Below are 20,375 nucleotides of genomic sequence, written 5' to 3'. Positions count from 1 at the left end.
TTGATGCCCGCTCTGTACTCAGTGTGTGGGGGGTGAGGGCCTGTGAGGGCTGGGCTAGGCTGTGGTACTCTAGGTGGCTGCTGTGGTGATTTAATCTGGGTTTCGCCTCTCTCTCGTTCTCTCTGCTTCCTTTTACTCTTCCTCGTAGCCGCGGACGACGGAATTCCCACGCCAGACACCAGGTAGAGTGGAGACACTGGAGTCTAGAGGGATCGATCCCTACTGCTGCCTGTCTATACTGACTTCCTGTCTGTCTGTCTCTTTTTCTGCCCCTAACCCCACTGCCACTTCCTGTCTGTGATAACCTTTGACCTGTATGTGTTGATGTGCAATACTAACTCCCTGGAGGTTTGCTCTGAAAGACTGAACTGCCCACATCTATAGATGTCATTTCATTGATATCGTAATTCATATATCCCTGTGTCCATGGTTGCAGCTGGATACCGAAGTACAACTTGGCCCATACCCTATTAATAGCACATCTACCCCATACTTACAATTGGGCTTAGATTACATTGTACAATTATTAGAATACCCAACACTTATTTTAAACCTTTCAACATCTACATTGATAGTATATGTTGGGAGAAATCCAATACCTATCTGGCTTAGTCCTCACGTCACATGTGATTGTATTACATCAGCATGCAGTGTAGTGGCCCAGGCCCTGTCCATCTCAGCTACAGAGCATTGGTACCTGGTGAATCCTGGCATGATTGCTATGTTTGGGGCCATGTGTATATTCCCTGTGGTGAAAACAGACCCAAAACATTATTTGAAGCATGTAAGAGTTCTCTGCCCCAGCAGAGAGATGGCAGCTGGTACTTCTGCAAAGTGTAGGCTACTCTGGAGTGCAGATCTTGTACCCTTCTACTGAGGGAGGGAGGGAGGAATGTGTTTTCTGTAAAGCAGGGTTCCCTAATAGGCAGCCCGCGGGCCAAATTCAGCCTGCAAGTGCATTTACAGTGCATTCGGAAAGTACTCAGACCCCTTGACTTTGTCGACATTTTGTTAGGTTACAGCCTTATTCTAAAATTGTTTAAATTGTTTTTTCCCTCATCAATCTACACACAATACCCCAGAATGCTAATTTATAAAAAAATAAAAAATAACATTTACATAAGTATTCAAACCTTTTACTCAGTACTTTGTTGAAGCACCTTTGGCAGCAATTACAGCCTTGTCTTCTTTGGTACGACGCTACAAGCTTGGCACCTGTATTTGGAGAGTTTCTCCCATTCTTCTCTGCAGATCCTCTCAAGCTCTGTCAGGTTGGAATGGGAGCGTTGCTGCACAGCTATTTTCAGGTCTCTCCAGAGATGTTCGATCAGGTTCATGTCCGGGTTCTGGCTGGGCCACTCAAGGACATTCAGAGACTTGTCCCAAAGCCACTACTGCATTGTATTGGCTGTGTGCTTAGGGTCGTTGTCCTGTTGGAAGGTGACTCTTCGCCCCAGTCTGAGGTCCTGAGCGCTCTGGAGCAGGTTTTCATCAAGGATCTCTCTGTACTTTGCTCCGTTCATCTTTGCCTCAATCCTAACTAGTCTCCCAGTCCCTGCCACTGAAAAATGTCCCCACAGCATGATGCTGCCACCACCATGCTTCACCGTAGGGATGGTGCCAGGTTTCCTCCAGACGTGATGCTTGGCATTCAGGCCAAAGAGTTCAATCTTGGTTTCATCAGACCAGAGAATCTTGTTTCTCATGGTCTGAGAGTCTTTAGGTGCCTTTTGGTAAACTCCAAGCGGGCTGTCATGTGCCTTTCACTGAGGAGTGGCATCAGTCTGGCCACTCTACCATAAAGGCCTGATTGGTGGAGTGCTGCAGAGATGGTTGTCCTTCTGGAAGGTTCTCCCATCTCCACAGAGGAACTCTAGAATTCTGTCAGAGTGACCATCGGGTTCTTGGTCACCTCCCTGACCAAGGCCCTTCTCCCCCGATTGCTCAGTTTGGCCGGGTGACCAGCTCTAGGAAGAGTCTCGGTGGTTCCAAACTTCTTCCATTTAAGAATGATGGAGGCTACTGTGTTCTTGGTGACCTCCAATGCTGCAGAAATGTTTTGCTACCCTTCCCCAGATCTGTGCCTCGACAGAATCCTGTCTCGGAGCTCTACGGACAATTCCTTCGACCTCATCGCTTGGTTTTTGCTCTGACATGGACTGTCAACTGTGTGACCTTATATAGACAGGTGTGTGCCTTTCCAAATCATGTCCAATCAATTGAATTTACCACAGGTGGACTTCAATCAAGTTGTAGAAACATCTCAAGGATGATCAATGGAAACAGGATGCACCTGAGCTCAATTTCGAGTCCCATAGCAAAGGGTCTGAATACTTATGTAAATAAGGTATTTCTGTTTTCAAGGTTTTATAAACTTCCAAAAATATCTAAAAACCTGTTTTCACTTTGTCATTATGGGGTATTGTGTGTAGATTGCTGAGGAAATTGTTTTATTTAATCCATTTTAGAATAAGGCTGTAACGTAACAAAATGTGGAAAAAGTCAAGGGGTCTGAATACTTTCCTGAAGGCACTGTATTTGGCCCCCAAAGTTTTCAGAGCTAAAAAAATCTATAAATAAATCTCTCTCTCTCTGTATGTATGTATATGTATATATATATATATATATATATATATATATATATATATATATATATATATATATATATATATATACACACATATATATATACATACATACTGAACAAAAATATAAACGCAACATGTAAAGTGTTGGTCCCATGATTTCATGAGCTGAAATAAAAGATCCCATATATTTTCCATACACACAAAAAGCTTTATTTACATCCCTGTTAGTGAGCATTTCTCCTTTGCCAAGATAATCCATCCACCTGACAGGTGTGGCATATCAAGAAGCTGATTAAACAGCATGATCATTACACAGGTGCAACTTGTGCTGGGGACAATAAAAGGCCACTCTAAAATTAGCAGTTTTGTCACACAACACAACAACACAATGCCACAGATGTCTCAAGTTTTGAGAGAGTCTCAGTGTTCATTTCTCTTCCATAAACCGCCTCCAATGTCGTTTTAGAGAATTTGGCAGTACGTCCAACTGGCCTCACAACCGCAGACCACGTGTAACCACGCCAGCCCAGGACCTCCACATCCGGCTTCTTCACCTGCGGGATTGTCTGAGGGGGTGCTGAGGAGAAAAACTCATTCTGATTGGCTGGGCCAAATTTTCTAAATGACATTGTTAGAAAAATGAACATGAAATGTAAATGTAAATGTAAATTCTCTGGCAACAGCTCTGGTGGACATTCCTGCAGTCAGCATGCCAATTGCACACTCCCTTCAAAACTAGAGACATCTTTGGTGTTGTGTGACAAAACTGCACATTTGCCTTTTATTGTCCCCAGCACAAAGTGTACCTGTATAATGATCATGCTGTTTAATAAGCTTGTTGATATGCCACATCTGTCAAGTAGATGGATTATCTTGGCAAAGGAGAAATGCTCACTAACAGGGATGTTAACATATTTGTGCTCAAAATTTGAGAGATTTTTTTTGTACGTATGGAACATTTCTGAGGTCTTTTTATTTCAGCTCATGAAACATGGGACTAACACTTTACATGTGGCGTTTATATTTTTGTAAAATCACCAGGAAATCAGCTCAAAGTTATTTTAATTTAGAAAATCTGTTTCCAAGTATTCCCACGCATAAATAAAGAGGCATCCCAATGTAATCAAGGTTTGAAATGATTCTATTTTTGTCTAACACTAAATCTGTTTGGGATTCTTGCGGTCAATTTGCAGTGTACAAATTATTTATAACTATGTTCCAGCCCCTCGACCATCCACTCAAGGAAAAATCTGCCCACAGATGAATGTAATTGGGGACCCCTGCTGTAAAGGGACAGTTCCTCCTCCTCTTTCCCTCTCTCACTCTCCACTCCATATGGAGTGTGTGGTAGTAGCGCCATTACATAACCTCACATCACTTATCAGTCTCAAGTGTTGACGTAACACATGAACACGATAGAGGCCATTTTTTGTACCACTGTAGCCCCATAGATTTGTATTGGGTAAGAGGAACACTTGCACAGGCCTGTCATTGTGGTCAATGAGTCACTACTGTAGATTTAGTGATCTATTAAAATCATTGAGACGTTGTGAGGGACTAGGCCTTGGCGTGAATGGTTCTGCAGCTGCAAAACTCCAGTCTGTCTCTGCAAACGTTCAATATGATCATTGGTAACACTACTGTAGTCCCTCTTATGCCTATGACAGATGGTATAATGTCTTATATAGTTGTTATAAAGGCTTTAAGTGCATACATAAGGGCGGCAACAGTAAAGTGTTACCGATCATTATCAGTCTAATAATGGTGGGCATGCATGTAGATAAAAATTTGCATATAAAGACTATAATATATTGCGTTTGAGGTCAGAATGAACCATCTATTACTAATGAGATGCCATTCCTATTGTTGTGAAGGACTCTGGACAAGCTATTCCCCGTGTGGTCGAGAGCTGTATTCGATTCATCAATCTTTATGGTGAGTTGGTCATCCATTAATTACTAATATTTTACGATGCAACAGCTATGGTTTTCTAAAATGTTCACACCCCTTGCAGGCCAACCAAGTGTAACAGTCAAAAATTACAGTTTAGTGCAGATTTTTCTCATCTTTTGGAAAGCTCCTAAATTGTGTGCAACCCGTCCAAGTTTGGTCAAAGGTAACATTCCGACAATTTCAGAGTGTTCATTGTTTTGGTGTGTCCATTCTTCCCGTGTCAGTGTTAGAATCGGTTCCATTTTAGTCACGGTCATGGGAAAGTCTATGCAGATGCCATCTTGTTTACCGCAACCATCCATACAGCCAATGGGATGCAACCATAGAGATGTATAGAGATCGCAACATTGTATCTGTCCCTTAATTGGCATCTGTGAGCACACGGGAAGCGCCATCGAGGCTGTCCATTTCCTTCTACTACTTGAGTAAACAAACTGAAAGGGTGCACACTGCCACCTGTAGTGTGTTGTTTGAACAAGTATAAGGCCAAGGTTGGCGATTTACTGCCACCTGCAGTTATGGGATGTTTGCTCACGAGTATAATTCATTGGCTGATCCCTCCTGATGACCTGGATGGAATTATGTGATCCTTCCTTAACCCATAGGAAGTCCCACCCAGTCGACTACTTAAAAATGATGAAAGTCCTCAATGGTGCTGCCCATTCCAAAACATGTTTTTGGGCACTAGAGTCCCATATACATCTCTATGGATGCAAGACACACACACACACACACACACACACACACACCCCACCTCTTCACACACGCTGTCAAATAGGTTAGTTAGACTATTACTGTGAGCCGCATTAATAAAACTCCAACATAACATGTCGGCTTAATCATTTGAAGGAGTGACGCTAATGACCTCTCTCCGTGTTTTGCGGACACCGGCGACGTCTTACAGTACTGGGGCGCCCGTCTTGTGACGGGGCAGACGTCGGCTAATTAAGCTCTGCGCCAACCTCTGACCTCTCTCCTTATTAAATCCCGGCTGGAGGACGCTTTAGTAAGACTTGATTGCGGTCTGTCTCGCTCATTAATTTTCTTTAATTGGAAAAGTGAAGGGCTGGAGGAACGGGATGTGGCTTTTAGTTGGGATTTAAACTGGATTTTCTTTTTGCACTGGTGGTCTTTTGTAATGGCTGCTTGTCACAATGGACCAAATGTGTGTCTCACCCTTTCTCTCTTTCTCTCTTGGGTCTCTACCTCTCTTTCTCTCTATGTTCTTTGTTCTCTTCAGGCCTTCAACATCAAGGGATATTCCGTGTGTCCGGGTCTCAGATGGAAATCAATGACATTAAGAACTCATTCGAGAGAGGTAGGATGTTATTAACATGTTAGTCAATTGACACTTCACACATTTGATATGAGTAGATATGAGTGGACTTCAATTGATTATATAATACTTTTGAGCTACAGAATTTGACTTGGTCTAGTGGACACTTCATTTACTATTTTAAAATAATTTGTTTACACTGGTAGGAACTTATCAAATCAAATGTATTCATAAAGCCCTTTTTTCATCAGCAGAAGTCCTCATCTGGCTGTGCTGGGTAGAGATTATAAGAGTACATGGCCATTATAAAGGCCAGATTGTTCTTCAAGATGTTCAAATGTTCACCAGAAGGGTCAAATAATAATCACAGTGGTTGTAGAGAGTGCAACAGGTCAGCACCTCAGGAGTAAATGTTAGTTGACTTTTCATAGCCAAGCATTCAGAGGTCGAGACAGCCGGTGCGGTGGTGGGGGGGGGGGGGGTCGAAAACAGCAGGTCCGGGACAAGGTAGCACGTCCGGTGAACAGGTCAGGGTTCCATAGCCACAGGCAAAACAGCATAAACTGGATCAGCAGCATGACCAGGTGGACTGGGGACAGCCAGGAGTCATCAGGTCAGGTAGTCCTGAGGCATGGTCCTAGGGCTCAGGTCCTCAGAGAGAGAGAGAGGAAATATACTTAAATTCACACAGGACACTAGATAAAACACCAGATAGGACAGATTGACCCTATACCCCCGCACATAGACTATTGCAGCACAGATAATGGAGGCGGAGACAGGGGGGGTCGGGGGACACTGGTCAAATGGGTGTTGCCAGTGTGTAAGTTTGTAACTTCCTTCTAGTGAGGGGAAATTACATCATTGCCTGCATACAACATATCCTCACATACACTTATCGGTCTCCCAGGTAATGACCCGTTGACAGATGACGAGAACAACCACGACATCAACTCAGTGGCCGGTGTTCTCAAACTCTACTTCCGGGGCCTGGAAAAATCCCTCTTGCCCAAGGAAAGATTTAACGACCTCCTGTCCTGCGTCAGTAAGTAGCTGTTGTTACTCGTCCTATATGCATTCTGTCTCCACACAGCTGGGTGTACTACAGTATAATCTGAGACACACACACACAGACAGACACATGCAAGCACACAAACACACACTCACATTATGGGCATACATATGATGTTCAACTTAGTGTGTTGATATTCAATGGGAGTGCATTATGACTCATTGTGTGGCAGTCAGACCAGGGGCATTCTATGAGCCATGTAGGTCCTAAGTGGCCTTTTTCCTGGCATTGATGGGACGTCTAGCAGATAAAATGGAGTCATTAGTTAGACAGTATTCACATGCTCTTTGCAGGTCAACTCTTAATGTCCCACTATGGGGAAATCATCACAAACAGCCTTGGGACTAGACATTATAGTTACTTGCTCATCTGGGCTGTTTTCATCAATAGCATGTTGCTGTGTTACCCCGTCTTTGTGCCAGGGGGTGAATAGTACCACGTTGTGTTGTTGTCCGTCTTCTCCACTGACTAGAGCATTCATGGGATGAGCTGTGACATAAATCTCACCGTACAGCCTGGTGTTGGGTAATGAAATGTATATTTATAAAGGCAGTAGTGTTTACATCAAACCATACAGTGGCGACTTCACTACTCTGGCACAGACGGCCACATTGTTCTCTTACTGTAAAGGCAGTGTGACACGGTCTTACATAGTTCAGTCGGCTCTTTGTGGGATTCGCTCTGACCTTATAAGAAGTCATGTGGGGGCTTTGAGGGTGGACTAGTGGAGTAGCCACTGTTGTTCAAGAACAATAGGCTGGCTAGTGTGAGTCACATGTACTGTACTCAACGTGTGCTGTAATGCCTTTTGGGGGGGGGGGGTAGTGTGTTTGTGTGCACTGGTTTGTGGCCTAAGTGTGTGTGTGCGCACGTGAGCGAGATATGGTATCGGCTTACACTTGTGAGTGATGGGGATTCCCTGTTGCTTACTCTAAGGCCTGACATACCAGCGCTTGGAGAGTGGGCATCATGCCCAGCCAGCAGTATCATATTAATAAAACCCTCACACAAGCCAGATAAGCAGCACAGTGTCACCTTTACTTTAAATGGCTGGCTCACTGGGCACTGAGAAAACACGTGTCTGTACATGAGGTTGTCATGTTTTTATTTTATTGTCTCTATTGTATAGTTGCCTGCCTTGTCTGTCTACCGTCTTCCACAGCGAGAAGGGTGTGGTGATCGTGAGAAGAGAGTGGAGGGGGGGGGGGGGGGGGGGGGGCTGTTCTTTAAATAGCATCCTTCTGAAGTGTTGAGGAACCATGCAGAAGAGAAACCTAGTTAGGTACTCATGGAAGATGAATAACATCACAAGTATTCCCAAAAGCCCATCTCCCAAATGTCCCAAACTCGTTTCACGGTGACAGCGCTATTTCAGGAAGCCATCGTCGTCACCAATGAAAAACATTAAAGGGGCTGCTTTGGAACAGAGGAGATGGGCGGATTAAAGCGAAATTGATCAGCGCTCAGCGCTTTGTATGATCGTTCTGACACAAGACTAAAGTTTTGTGAGATGCTTTGTCTCTGATCATTATTGCAGTAGTGACAAAAATGGATCAATACGTCAGAGTTTATTTTTCTCTCGTTGACAAGAGAGAATCGAGAGGGAGATGATGACAGAGAGAGAGAGAGATAGAGAAACAGTGTGAGGTCTGTACATTAGTCCTTTAGCAGACACTCTTGCCCAAGTACTTACAATCACTGCTTTTTAACTAAAGAAGGCAACACATGCACGTGCACGCACGCACGCTCCCTTTCCCATCTGTTAGAAGAGTGTCACTTTCTTGTGATATTTAGGGCAGCAACAGAACTGGAAACAGCAGAATTTATTCCAGTGTGATTTATAACTGTGCAATTGTCCTCAATGATATTTATAACTGTTTTCCCCAGTAAGTTTAAGAACAGTGCAAGTATCCTTAGTGGTATTTGGAGCAGCTCTGTGCTCAGAGACAACTTCATCTATGGTTAGTAAGTCTTTGTGAGGGCCCATGAGATTGTAGCCTGATTAAACCAGACTGAATGTTGCGCTCGCCATTGAGCGTAGCATTCAGTCTGGTTCAACCAGGCTATAGAACATGGGTCGGCAACAGGCGGCCCACGCGCTGAAACCGACCCGCAAGTGATTTTATTTGTATAGGGGGGTATTTTAGTTTTTGGTCAAAAAAGACCAGAAATAGTTTTGAAAATCTGTTCCCAAGTATTCCCACAAATAAAAAAAGAGACTTATGTGATCATGTCTCAATGTAATCAAGGTATGAAATTATTGTTATTTCCAAATACAACTTATTTTTGGGCATAGTTGCGGTCAAGTTGCAGTGCACAAATTATTATAATTATGTTCTGGCCCCCCAACCATCCGCTCCGACAAAAAGTTGCCAACCCCTGCTATAGAGAGTTGGGCCTTATCCTAATGGCCTCTGCCTTAATATGCTGCTTATAGCTGCAGGCACACTGGGTATCAATGAGTGAGTGGGAACGTTCAGATGGATATCCGTCATTACATACGCAGCCCTGCAAAGTGGCATGTCAGGCACATTTTAGAGAAGTGCAGGGACGACGCACAGACAGAAATTGTCCCTGAATGTCACCGGATTCACTGTGACAGGAGGACGTTCTCTGGATGTGTTGGCTTAATGGCTGAACACATCGGATACATTTAAATAGCTTTATGCATACTAATAAGAAATATACACTACCGTTCAAAAGTTTGGGGTCACTTAGAAATGTCCTTGTTTTGGAAAGAAAAGCAATTTTTTTGTCCATTTTAAAATGAAATAAAATGTATCCGAAATACAGTGTAAACATTGTTAATGTTGTAAATGGCTATTGTAGCAGGAAACGGCTGATAAAAAAAGAAGGAATATCTACATAGGTGTACAGAGGCCCATTATCAGCAACCATCAGTCTTGTGTTCCAATGGCACGTTGTGTTTGCTAATCCAAGTTTATCATTTTAAAAGGCTAATTGATCATTAGAAAACCCTTTTGCAATTACGTTAGCACAGCTGAAAACTATTGTGCTGATTAAAGAAGCAATACAACTGGCCTTCTTGAGACTAGTTGAGTATCTGGAGCATCAGCAATTGTGGGTTCGATTTACAGAATCAAAATGGCCAGAAACAAATAACTTTCTTCTGAAACTCGTTAGTCTATTCTTGTTCTGAGAAATGAAGGCTATTCCATGCGAGAAATTGCCAAGAAACTGAAGATCTCGTACAACGCTGTGTACTACTCCTTTCACAGAACAACGCAAACTGGCTCTAACCAGAATAGAAAGAGGAGTGGGAGGCCCCGGTGCACAACTGAGCAAGAGGACAAATACATTAGAGTGTCTAGTTTGAGAAACAGACACCTCACAGGTCCTCAACTGGCAACTTCATTAAATAGTACCCGCAAAACACCAGTCTCAACGTCAACAGTGAAGAGGCGACTCCAGGATGCTGACCTTCTAGGCAGAGTTGCAAAGAAAAAGCCATATCTCAGACTGGCCAATAAAAAGAAAAGATTAAGATGGGCAAAAGAACACAGACACTGGACAGAGGAAGATTGAAAAAAAGTGTTATGGACAGACGAATCGAAGTTTGAGGTGTTCGGATCACAAAGAAGAACATTTGTGAGACGCAGACCAAATGAAAAGATGCTGGAGGAGTGCTTGATGCCTCTGTTAAGCATGGTGGAGGCAATGTGATGGTATGGGGTGCTTTGGTGGTGGTAAAGTGGGAGATTTGTACAGGGTAAAAGGGATCTTGAAGAAGGAAGGCTATCACTCCATTTTGCAACGCCATGCCATACCCTGTGGACGGCGCTTGATTGGAGCAAATTTCCTCCTACAACAGGACAATGACCCAAAGCACAGCTCCAAACTATGCAAGAACTATTTAGGGAAGAAGCAGTCAGCTGGTATTCTGTCTATAATGGAGTGGCCAGCACAGTCACCGGATCTCAACCCTATTGAGCTGTTGTGGGAGCAGCTTGACTGTATGGTACGTAAGAAGTGCCCATCAAGCCAATCCAATTTGTGGGAGGTGCTTCAGGAAGCATGGGGTGAAATCTCTTCAGATTACCTCAACAAATTGACAACTAGAATCCAAAGGTCTGCAAGGCTGCAAATGGAGGATTCTTTGACAAAAGCAAAGTTTGAAGGACACAATTATTATTTCAATTAAAAATCATTATTTCCTATTGCTATATTTCCTATTCAAACTCATTTCATGTATGTTTTCATGGAAAACAAGGACATTTCTAAGTGACCCCAAACTTTTGAACGGTAGTGCAGATCAAGCTAAAAACTGTTCAACCTGAATCTAAATAATTGTAGTCTAAATGGCTCCGGTCTGTATTTCTAAGATTTATATGATGTGCAATAGTGAATGATTTAATACATTTTTCTCTCTCTCTCTCTCTCTCTCTCTCTCTCTCTCTCTCTCTCTCTCTCTCTCTCTCTCTCTCTCTCTCTCTCTCTCAGGAATAGAAAACCTGTATGAGAGGTCCCTGTACATCCGTAAGATCCTCCTGACCGCCGTGCCCAGGTCCGTCCTCATCGTGATGCGCTACCTCTTCGCCTTTCTCAACCAGTAAGTCCTCAACAACCGGTCCAGGGTCATATTCATTAAGCATCAAATGGAAGAAAATTGACTGAAAGGGCGATGCACTACCTGGACTTATCCAATAGGAAACTCCCATTTTCCTTTTCCATTGCGTGCCGTAATGAATAATATGACCCAGGCTTATTCACTTACTGTTCATTTTCTGATATACCATTAGTAAGTACAAAACACACATTGACTGGCCTACTGTACTACTGTATGGGGGACATGTGTAGTCAATCACCAAATAGCCCTAAACCTTTTAAGATCATTGTACAGTAGACTCCTGTTTGTTACTGAATGTAGAGAGAGGAAGAGAAAATGATTAGCTAGCGTTAAAGTAAACATGTCCAGCAATAAGAACAAATGACTAGAGAGATGTATTCCTTAGTAATTTACTCTATCTGAAAGGCTGTCATTGTTTATTTACTGTTTAGGTGATACTGAGAGGAGCATAATGACACTGTTAGGTTATTAAAAGGTTTGAGAATTGATCACTACCCAGACAGTGAGAGGATAGGCAGTCTGTCTGGTGCCTTGGCTGAATGCAGCTGTACCACGCAGAACTAATTCCTGTTTGTACACAAACAAATTAAAATGCTTTGTTTGTGAAGGGCGAAGTTTCTCCACTATCTTGTTGAAGAGATTACGTTAACTTACTGTAAAGTCGATTGTTGCGCATAAACCCTTTATCTCTCTCTCTATTTCTCTTCCTCTCTCACTCCCCCCTCCCCCCCAGCCTGTCCCAGTACAGTGATGAGAACATGATGGACCCCTATAACCTGGCCATCTGCTTCGGCCCCACCCTCATGCCCACGCCCAACATCGAGGACCAGGTGTCGTGCCAGGCACACGTCAATGAGATCATCAAGACCATCATCATCCAACATGAGACCATCTTCCCCGACGCCAAGGAGCTGGACGGGCCCGTCTACGAGAAGTGCATGGCTGGGGGAGACTACTGGTGAGCTGAACATAGAAATGTAATTACTAGAACATAGACCTGAATTTAGAAATATAACTACTAGAATGGATCTGGATGAGCCCGTTTATGTGAAGTGCATAGCTGGCGGAGACTACTGGTGAGATCAGGGTTCCCACTCTTAGACACTTTAAGAATTCTATGACTTTTCCATGAAATGTGTTAAATTCCCTGGCTTTCCCTGTCTGAAATTAAAATGTCCCTGATATTCCAGAAGTTCCCTTACCTGTGGGACCCTGTGAGATGATTGAGTGAGCAGGGTCACCCTTTTATGGGGTCAGGGGTCATTCATTAGTGAAACTCGATACGGGTGACTTGCGATGATGTAATTTTGATGAGCTTCACAGATGTGCAAGGTGAGGTGTTGGCAGGGGAGCTCTTTACAAAGTCGTGGGTGTGTTTCTCATTCCCGTCCTGTGATTGTAGTCTAACTCAGGCTCGCAGCCAAATACCCCTTCATAAGGGACATAATGCTCCATGCTGCAGGTATGTATGCACGCAGTGTGGAGTCCGTCCGAGGGCTAGGGCCGCAGCTGTCTCAATACGTCATTAGCGAGAGTTAATGCAGGTAATTAGGCTAAATGATGAGGTGTCTGTGGTGAGACAATATGACAGGGGAGAGCTAGAGGCGTCACTACAGATCCGGGTTCGATCCCGTGCTGTGTCGCAGCCGGCCTCGACCAGGAGACCCATGAGGCGGCGCACAATTGGCCCAGCGTCGTCCGGGTTAGGGGAGGGTTTGACCAGCTGGGATGTCCTTGTCCCATCGCGCTCTAGCGACTCCTTGTGGCGGCCAGGCGCATGCGCGCTGACTTGGGTCACCAGCTGTACGGTGTTTCCTCCGACACATTGGTGCGTCTGGCTTCCGGGTTAAGGGAGCAGTGTGTCAAGAAGCAGTGCGGCTTGGCGGGGTCTTGTTTCAGAGGACTCATGGCTCTTGACATTCGCCTCTCCCAAGTCCGTACGGGAGTTGCAGCGATGGGACAAGAATGTAACTACCAATTGGATACCACGAAATTGGGGAGAAAAAGGGGTAAAAAGTACCTATAAGAAATGTAATAAATGAAGTATGTTAAAACAGAGCAGATTAAAGTTCCAAAGCCAACTAGCTCCACAGTTGTGAGGAGCTGAGCAGGGAGAGGTTATATCATCCTCCCCTGAAGAGCACTAGCCTGATCGAGGTGAGACGGACCTAAGCGATCACGATTAGTAAGGAAACCTAAAGTGCAGCACGTAGAAGTGAAGCCTATCACTTGCTTCCTCTGAAGAGCACATCTCTCTCTCTCTCTCTCTCTCTCTCTCTGTTCCTTGGCGGAGTGTTAGCACCGCCAGAGCTAATTACCCGTCACAGCCGTCAGGACGCCGTCCCTGACCGAGGCACATCAAACCCGTGGAGATTTGTTGTCGTTGCTTCCTCCCTCCTCCTCCCCCAGGGGGTAATGCGAGGCAGGTGGCAGTGGTGTGTTACCCAGGGAAACGGCGCTAAGTGCCAGTCGGGGGTAATCTTTGGAAGATGTAAGGGCCGTTAGTGCCAGGTTAATGCCGTGGGGTGCCAGGGACAAAGTCTGAAAACAGATCATTTGAACCCAGGCTGTGTCATGAGAATACTGATGATGCCCTCGATTTGTGCGTCTCAATAGTCGGTGGCTGCCTCTCAATGTGGCTGTAGATGCATCTCAGTCGTCTAAAGTCCTCTGCTTGTCTGCTCACCTTCATCTACACTAAACGTCTTTGATGGATGAGATCTATATGAGTGCATACCACTTACCAGGTATTGGGTTTCAACAATCCAGTCCAGCGTCACATCATTGCCGAAGAAGGAAAGGAGATGAAGAGGGGAATCTACTTCAGACTATTAAGATACACCCATAGGCTGAATGAAATTGAGTAGCTTGTACGGTTGTATCCATGGTAGCCGAACCCTGACCCTAACCTATAAACCCTGACCTCTGACCCTGTCTCCCCCCCCCCACAGTGAGAGTCCCTACAGCGAGCATGGGGCAATTGAGGAGGTGGACAACGAGGGAGGGACGGAGACACATACCAGCGAGGACGGTGAGTACCCTTCAAGCAGGCACCCTCGTAAGCCTATGATGTAATGACTTACCAGATGTGAACATCATGGGAAAAGCATACACTTTCTTTCTTAAACCCAGAGCACACTGGTCTGTGTGGATAATCCTGCCTTTCAGCCTGCTAAATGGAAGGACCTTAAAGGGGCAGGGAATTGGGCTCCAGAGATGTGGGTATCTATTGATATTCTAATTCTTTCTGCATCACCATCTCCCCATGGGACCTGGGCCACATGCTGGGAGCAGCACCCCCCTCCCAGGCCCCTGGTGGGCTCTTCTGCACCCCTCTGGACCCCCTCGGGTGACGTGATGAGGGCTCTTTAAGTGTTTTGGTCAACCCATAGAATTTGAAAGACTCCTAATTCTATGGGTTGGCCACTCAAGTATAATCAGCATATAACTACTTTTTGGAGAGTTCTCAATCGGTTACCTCTTGAACGCCAAACTGGAATGAGGAGTGATGCGGATTAATGATTGTGTCTATGACCGAGTTGGTCAAGACAACTTCAGACTGTCCAGACTAGCATAATACCATCTGTATTGTCCCTGCTTTTAAACTACTTCACCATGTGTTCATATGATAGGCCTCACTCACACCAGCCTCAGAGACACAGGCAGGCCAGGGAACTATTACTTTTCAGACTAAGTAAAAAAATAAAATAAAAGAGATGTCTGCTTGCTCTTCCATCTGGTCTGTTGGACCCGGTCTCAAACGAGGGGGGTGCGATGAAGTTGGACTGTTCCAAATCAAACACACTGACTCACCCCCTCAGCGGACTACAAAAAGTTCAGGTGGCCTGAGTAGAAGTCCAGAAACCGGTCGTTTCTCAGGGAAACATTACAAAAACCTCACACAACTTGGCAAATTACGTTCCGAAAATATTTTGGGGAGGGCAGACAGTGTGGGCGGCAACCCTTTCAGTCACCCCCACTTAAGTCCACAAGTGACATTCTCCAAACTTCCAAACCTGTTTCCATGGTAATAATAAACACACACATTAGTAGCCTAATCATAATAATAGCCGAAAATCCCATCCCCCCAATCATTCATCATCAGTCTTTAAACAGAATTTATACAAGAGTTCGAGGATGGAAATGTTGGCCATAGTTCTCATTACATGGCTTTAGTTAGCACACCCTCTTTCATTCGAACTAATGAAGACACCTGGGTCGTGTTCATTCGGCATCCAATGGAAGAAAACGGACTGAAACGGGAGGGACTCCTTGGACATGTCCAATAAGAAACACTATTTTTTGCTGCAAAACTTTAAAATAAAAAAATCAGTTAAATGCCCTAATGAATGAAACCTGATAGTACAGACTAGAGCACGTAGGCTACATCATAGTTTTCCATTCTAAAATGGTGACAACACACATGGTAGCTATCCATTGCAAAGCAATTCATTAAGGAAAAGCAAACCTTATAAACCACATGAACCTAACTCTGGCTACCATGGTTTTTGTCCAAATATTGTCACCCTGTCAGTTTGAACGGAAGGCCTTTCTGACCCCTATTTTATTGTCATTCCCGGTGGGCTCTTCAAGCCCATTCACAGGCCTATTGTCCTCAGTTAGTGGTTGAAAATACTTTAGGATCTTACTCAGATTTACAGCCTTATTGTAAATGGTTTGTTTCTTTAGTGTTGTTACCATATGAAAATGTACAGTTCTGCTGTATGACGTCAATGTTAGATCCTAGTTGTCTTCAGGGATTCAATGTTTTTGTAAGCTCTTGTTGAATCAGCCACCTCTGTAACTAGCCAATAAGGGAGAAGGGGGTAGCTACGGCCCAATATGGCGACCAGAGTGTGGGTGTGTCTAAAGGAAAGTAGTAGATGTGTGGAAAGGAGTGGGTGTGTTGAAAGGAGTGGGTGTGTTGAAAGGAGTGGGTGTGTTGAAAGGAGTGGGTGTGTTGAAAGGAGTGGGTGTGTTGAAAGGAGTAGGTGTGTTGAAAGGAGTGGGTGTGTTGAAAGCACTCTGCTATAGGTTAGACGGTTTTGATTGAGCTGTGTTTTTAATTTTTTATTATACCACGGAACTACTGTACCGCAACAGTTTGGACATCTGTTTTGAAGCCAGAGGATAAGTCTGAGTCATATTTCACTGTTAGTTTTACACAAGTAATTGTACAATTTCAGTTATGAAATTGACAATTGTTTATCTTTGATTAAAAGTACTGATGATGGGTGCACTGTTGCATCATGCGTTGTGTGCGTGTGCTTACTGTCACTGACCCTGATATTGGCTACTAGGTAGCTACTTCCCACGCAGTTGCTGGACATTAGTGCTTGGCAAGCGGGAGCGAAGGACACTGTCATGCCCTCCCAATTGAGTAGTAGACTGTACTTCGGAAAGTGTTGAGACACCTTGACTTTTTCCACATTTTGTTACTTTACAGCCTTATTCAAAAAAAAAAATGTTTATATCCTCAGCAATCTACACACAATACCCCATCATGGTTTTTAGACATTTTTGCAAATGTATTAAAAATAAAAACAGAAATACCTTATTTACATAAGTATTCAGACCCTTTGCTGTGAGACTTGAAATTGAGCTCAGGTGCATCCTGTTTCCATTGATCATCCTTGAGATGTCTCTACAACTTGACAGGATTGTGTCGAGGCACAGATCTGGGGAAGGGTACCAAAAAGTGTCTGCAGCATTGAAGGTCCCCAAGAACAGTTGCCTCCATCATTCTTAAATGGGAGAAGTTTGGAACCACCGAGAATCTTCCTAGAGCTGGCCGCCCGGCCAAACTGAGCAATCAGGGGAGAAGGGCCTTGGTCAGGGAGGTGACCAAGAACCCGATGGTCACTCTGACAGAACTCTAGAGTTCCTCTGTGGAGATGGGAGAACCTTCCAGAAGGACAACCATCTCTGCAGCACTCCACCAATCAGGCCTTTATGGTAGAGTGGCCAGACGGATGCCACTCCTCAGTGAAAGGCACATTACAGCCCGCTTGGAGTTTGCCAAAAGGCACCTAAAGACTCTCAGACCATGAAACAAGATTCTCTGGTCTGATGAAACCAAGATTGAACTCTTTGGCCTGAATACCAAGCGTCACGTCTGGAGGAAACCTGGCACCATCCCTACAGTGAAGCATGATGGTGGCAGCATCATGCTGTGGGGGTGTTTTTCAACGGCAGGGACTGGGAGACTAGTCAGGATCAAGGCAAAGATGAACGGAGCAAAGTACAGAGAGATCCGTGATGAAAACCTGCTCCAGAGCTCTCAGGACCTCAGACTGGGGCGAAGGTTCACCTTCCAACAGCACAACGATCCTAAGCACACAGCCAAGACAATGCAGGAATGGCTTCAGGACAAGTCTCTGAATGTCCTTGAATGGCCCAGCCAGAGCCCGGACTTGAACCCAATCGGACACCTCTGGAGAGACCTGAAAATAGCTGTGCAGCAACGCTCCCCATCCAACCTGACAGAGCTTGAGAGGATCTGCAGAGAAGAATGGGAAAAACTACAGGTGTGCCATGCTTGTAGTGTCATACCCAAGAAGACTCGAGGCTGTAATTGTTGCCAAAGGTGCTTCAACAAAGTACTGAGTAAGGGTCTGAATACTTATGTAAATGTCATATTTTAAATGTCAAAAATGTAAATTAGCAAACATTTATAAAAACCTGTTTTTGCTTTGTCATTATGGGTTATTGTGTGTAGAATACTTTCCGAAGGCACTGTATGTTTCAAGGTGACATCTAGATGGTTATCAATATTAGTTATTTCTTGTGTATGCTGCTATCCTACTTGAAATAAAAATAATGTGAGGAAAAAAAAGAAATGGCCATGTTAGCTACCGCCACTGGCGACACCGTGATACAGCTGCCCAGTGGGAAGCACAGTACGGCAGGCACGTCGATACAACACCGGTGCACTAGTCATTCGCACCGGCTTATCCACTCGTTCTGTAGCCCAATCAGCCACGCAAAACGGTCTTCAGTGGCAACATATGTGCCCAAAGAGCTGATTCGCTTTCCATACACCCACTCGCCCATACTCAGTTCGCCATATTGGGCTACCGATACTTGCAATAAGGCCAAGCTCTCCCCTCTCCCCTCACCTCCATCCCCCTCCTTCCCTTCTCCTTTTCAACCCAAATGTGTTTGCCCTCTTTTCTCAGGATAGAGAGGGAGAGAGAAATGAATAAGAAAAAGAGTGAAAGTCATTCCACGTGTTGGTCTAAGTAGCTGTCCGGAAATCCGTTTGGCTGGGAAGCTCAGCCCCTCTGGTGTGTGTTAGAGCCCATTTACTCTGATCATGGACTACCTGGAGAAGCCACATTTACAGACCTGATACCAGCAACAACACTGTGTGTGTGTGTGTGTGTGTGTGTGTGTGTGTGTGTGTGTGTGTGTGTGTGTGTGTGTGTGTGTGTGGTCATGTAAGGCAGAAGAAAAGCGTTGAAGTTTTTTCTCCAATTGGTGCTTGATCATTTTCCAGACATAATAGGTTGGAATTTCCCCCTGTCTGGTAACTCTTTCACATGCTACAGACATAACTCATTTTTAATTAACCGCATCCCGTCAGCTCCTGCAACATGTTTCTGGCCGGCAATGACATGCATGACAATGCTGCTTAATAGTGTCCCTTTATTTTTATTTAGACGCCCATTCCTCCCTCCCTGTCAATACATTTGTGTTCCCTCTTCTGGTAAAACACTATAGGGTCAAAGGTGATTTTATCTCAGAGTGCTGTTTCATGTCAAACCCTGGTAGCTGAATGTTGGGACAGCCATGGTTGGAGTAGTGCATTTTCTGAACCCGGTGTAGTATACACAGAAAAGGTCATTACTTTTCCCCTAAGATACACACACACACATCTGTCTCTGATCAGCATGGTGTGTCCTGTTCTGTAGCAGGTGCTGTAGCCTGAATAAACAGGACTTTTAGATGTATTTTTGTCTAGAGGGAGGGAGGGAGGGAGGGAGGGAGGGAGGGAGGGAGGGAGGGAGGGAGAGATTCATTGAGGCCTGCCTGGCTGCTGCTTTTCTGTCTCTTGCGTTATTGATTGTAACCATATCTCACTGAAAGATTGCGGTCCCTATACACTGAGCAGAGCGAGACATGGGACTGCTCCACTGGGGTGTAACGGCATCCTACCCTGTACGGCTGGTAATCTCAGTGTGTAAACATATTTGGAGTAGGGCTGTCAAACGATTAAAATAATCGAGGTAATTGCGATTAATCACCATTGCTCAAATTTGGCCCTAAAGAAAGATTTTTCCATTTTAAAAAGCAGTGCATTGAGTTACAGGCATACTATGCTTTGATTGTAAGGGACGGAAACACAATGATCTACATCAGAATGTTTTAATAGCATTTTCACCATAAACAACACAAAAGTCACTAACATAGCAACATCTATAAATGCTCCCAATGTTTCAGTAGGCCTACTCCCTCTTATCAATGTTCTTGAAGTTTAACACTTGCGCACAGCACACACTTTCTCTCTCTCTTTCTCTCTCTCACACACACACAGCTTTACTTGCTGTTAAAGCTTCAGGCATTCTAAATGAGTGTGACAATAGGAAAAAAAAGAACTGGCTCTATGGATACAAAGAGCTTTTAAACTTGTCCAACAATGTTATGAAAACACTAACCGTCTATACTGTTCAGAAAACTTTACACACATAGGCCCCTCCCTCCCTCCCACACCCTCTCTCTCTCTCTCTCTCTCTTACTCCCACTCTCACACTATTGACTATGATATTGATTACTGCATTGTTGGGAAAGAGCAAGCAAGAAGGGCTTTTCACTGTACTAGTGCACGTGACAATAAAAACGTGAAACTTGAAACACACATCCTCTCTCACATACACACACAATCATACACAACCCACTCTG

General features: G+C 44.4%; 1 protein-coding gene across 3 annotated transcripts in view; it reads left to right on the top strand.

Moving 5' to 3' along the window:
• Positions 1–20,375, top strand: part of LOC311137278 (SLIT-ROBO Rho GTPase-activating protein 1-like) — a gene marked incomplete at its 5' end in the record, with an annotated part of 153,124 nt that overhangs the window by 119,129 nt on the left and 13,620 nt on the right. For 2 of the 3 annotated variants that reach the window (XM_084171694.1, XM_084171696.1), the window contains 6 exons: positions 4,463–4,523; positions 5,782–5,859; positions 6,725–6,859; positions 11,348–11,456; positions 12,208–12,432; positions 14,426–14,505. In XM_084171694.1, the coding sequence (XP_084027820.1) occupies positions 4,463–4,523; positions 5,782–5,859; positions 6,725–6,859; positions 11,348–11,456; positions 12,208–12,432; positions 14,426–14,505 (688 nt within the window). Of the gene's footprint in view, positions 1–148; positions 183–4,462; positions 4,524–5,781; positions 5,860–6,724; positions 6,860–11,347; positions 11,457–12,207; positions 12,433–14,425; positions 14,506–20,375 lie in introns of all 3 variants that reach the window. The other variant, XM_084171695.1, reaches the window with a different exon arrangement.

The sequence above is a fragment of the Coregonus lavaretus genome, assembly GCF_964263955.1.
Source record: "Coregonus lavaretus genome assembly, chromosome: 11".
Lineage (NCBI taxonomy): Eukaryota > Metazoa > Chordata > Actinopteri > Salmoniformes > Salmonidae > Coregonus > Coregonus lavaretus.
This window is presented reverse-complemented; position numbering and strand designations above follow the sequence as displayed.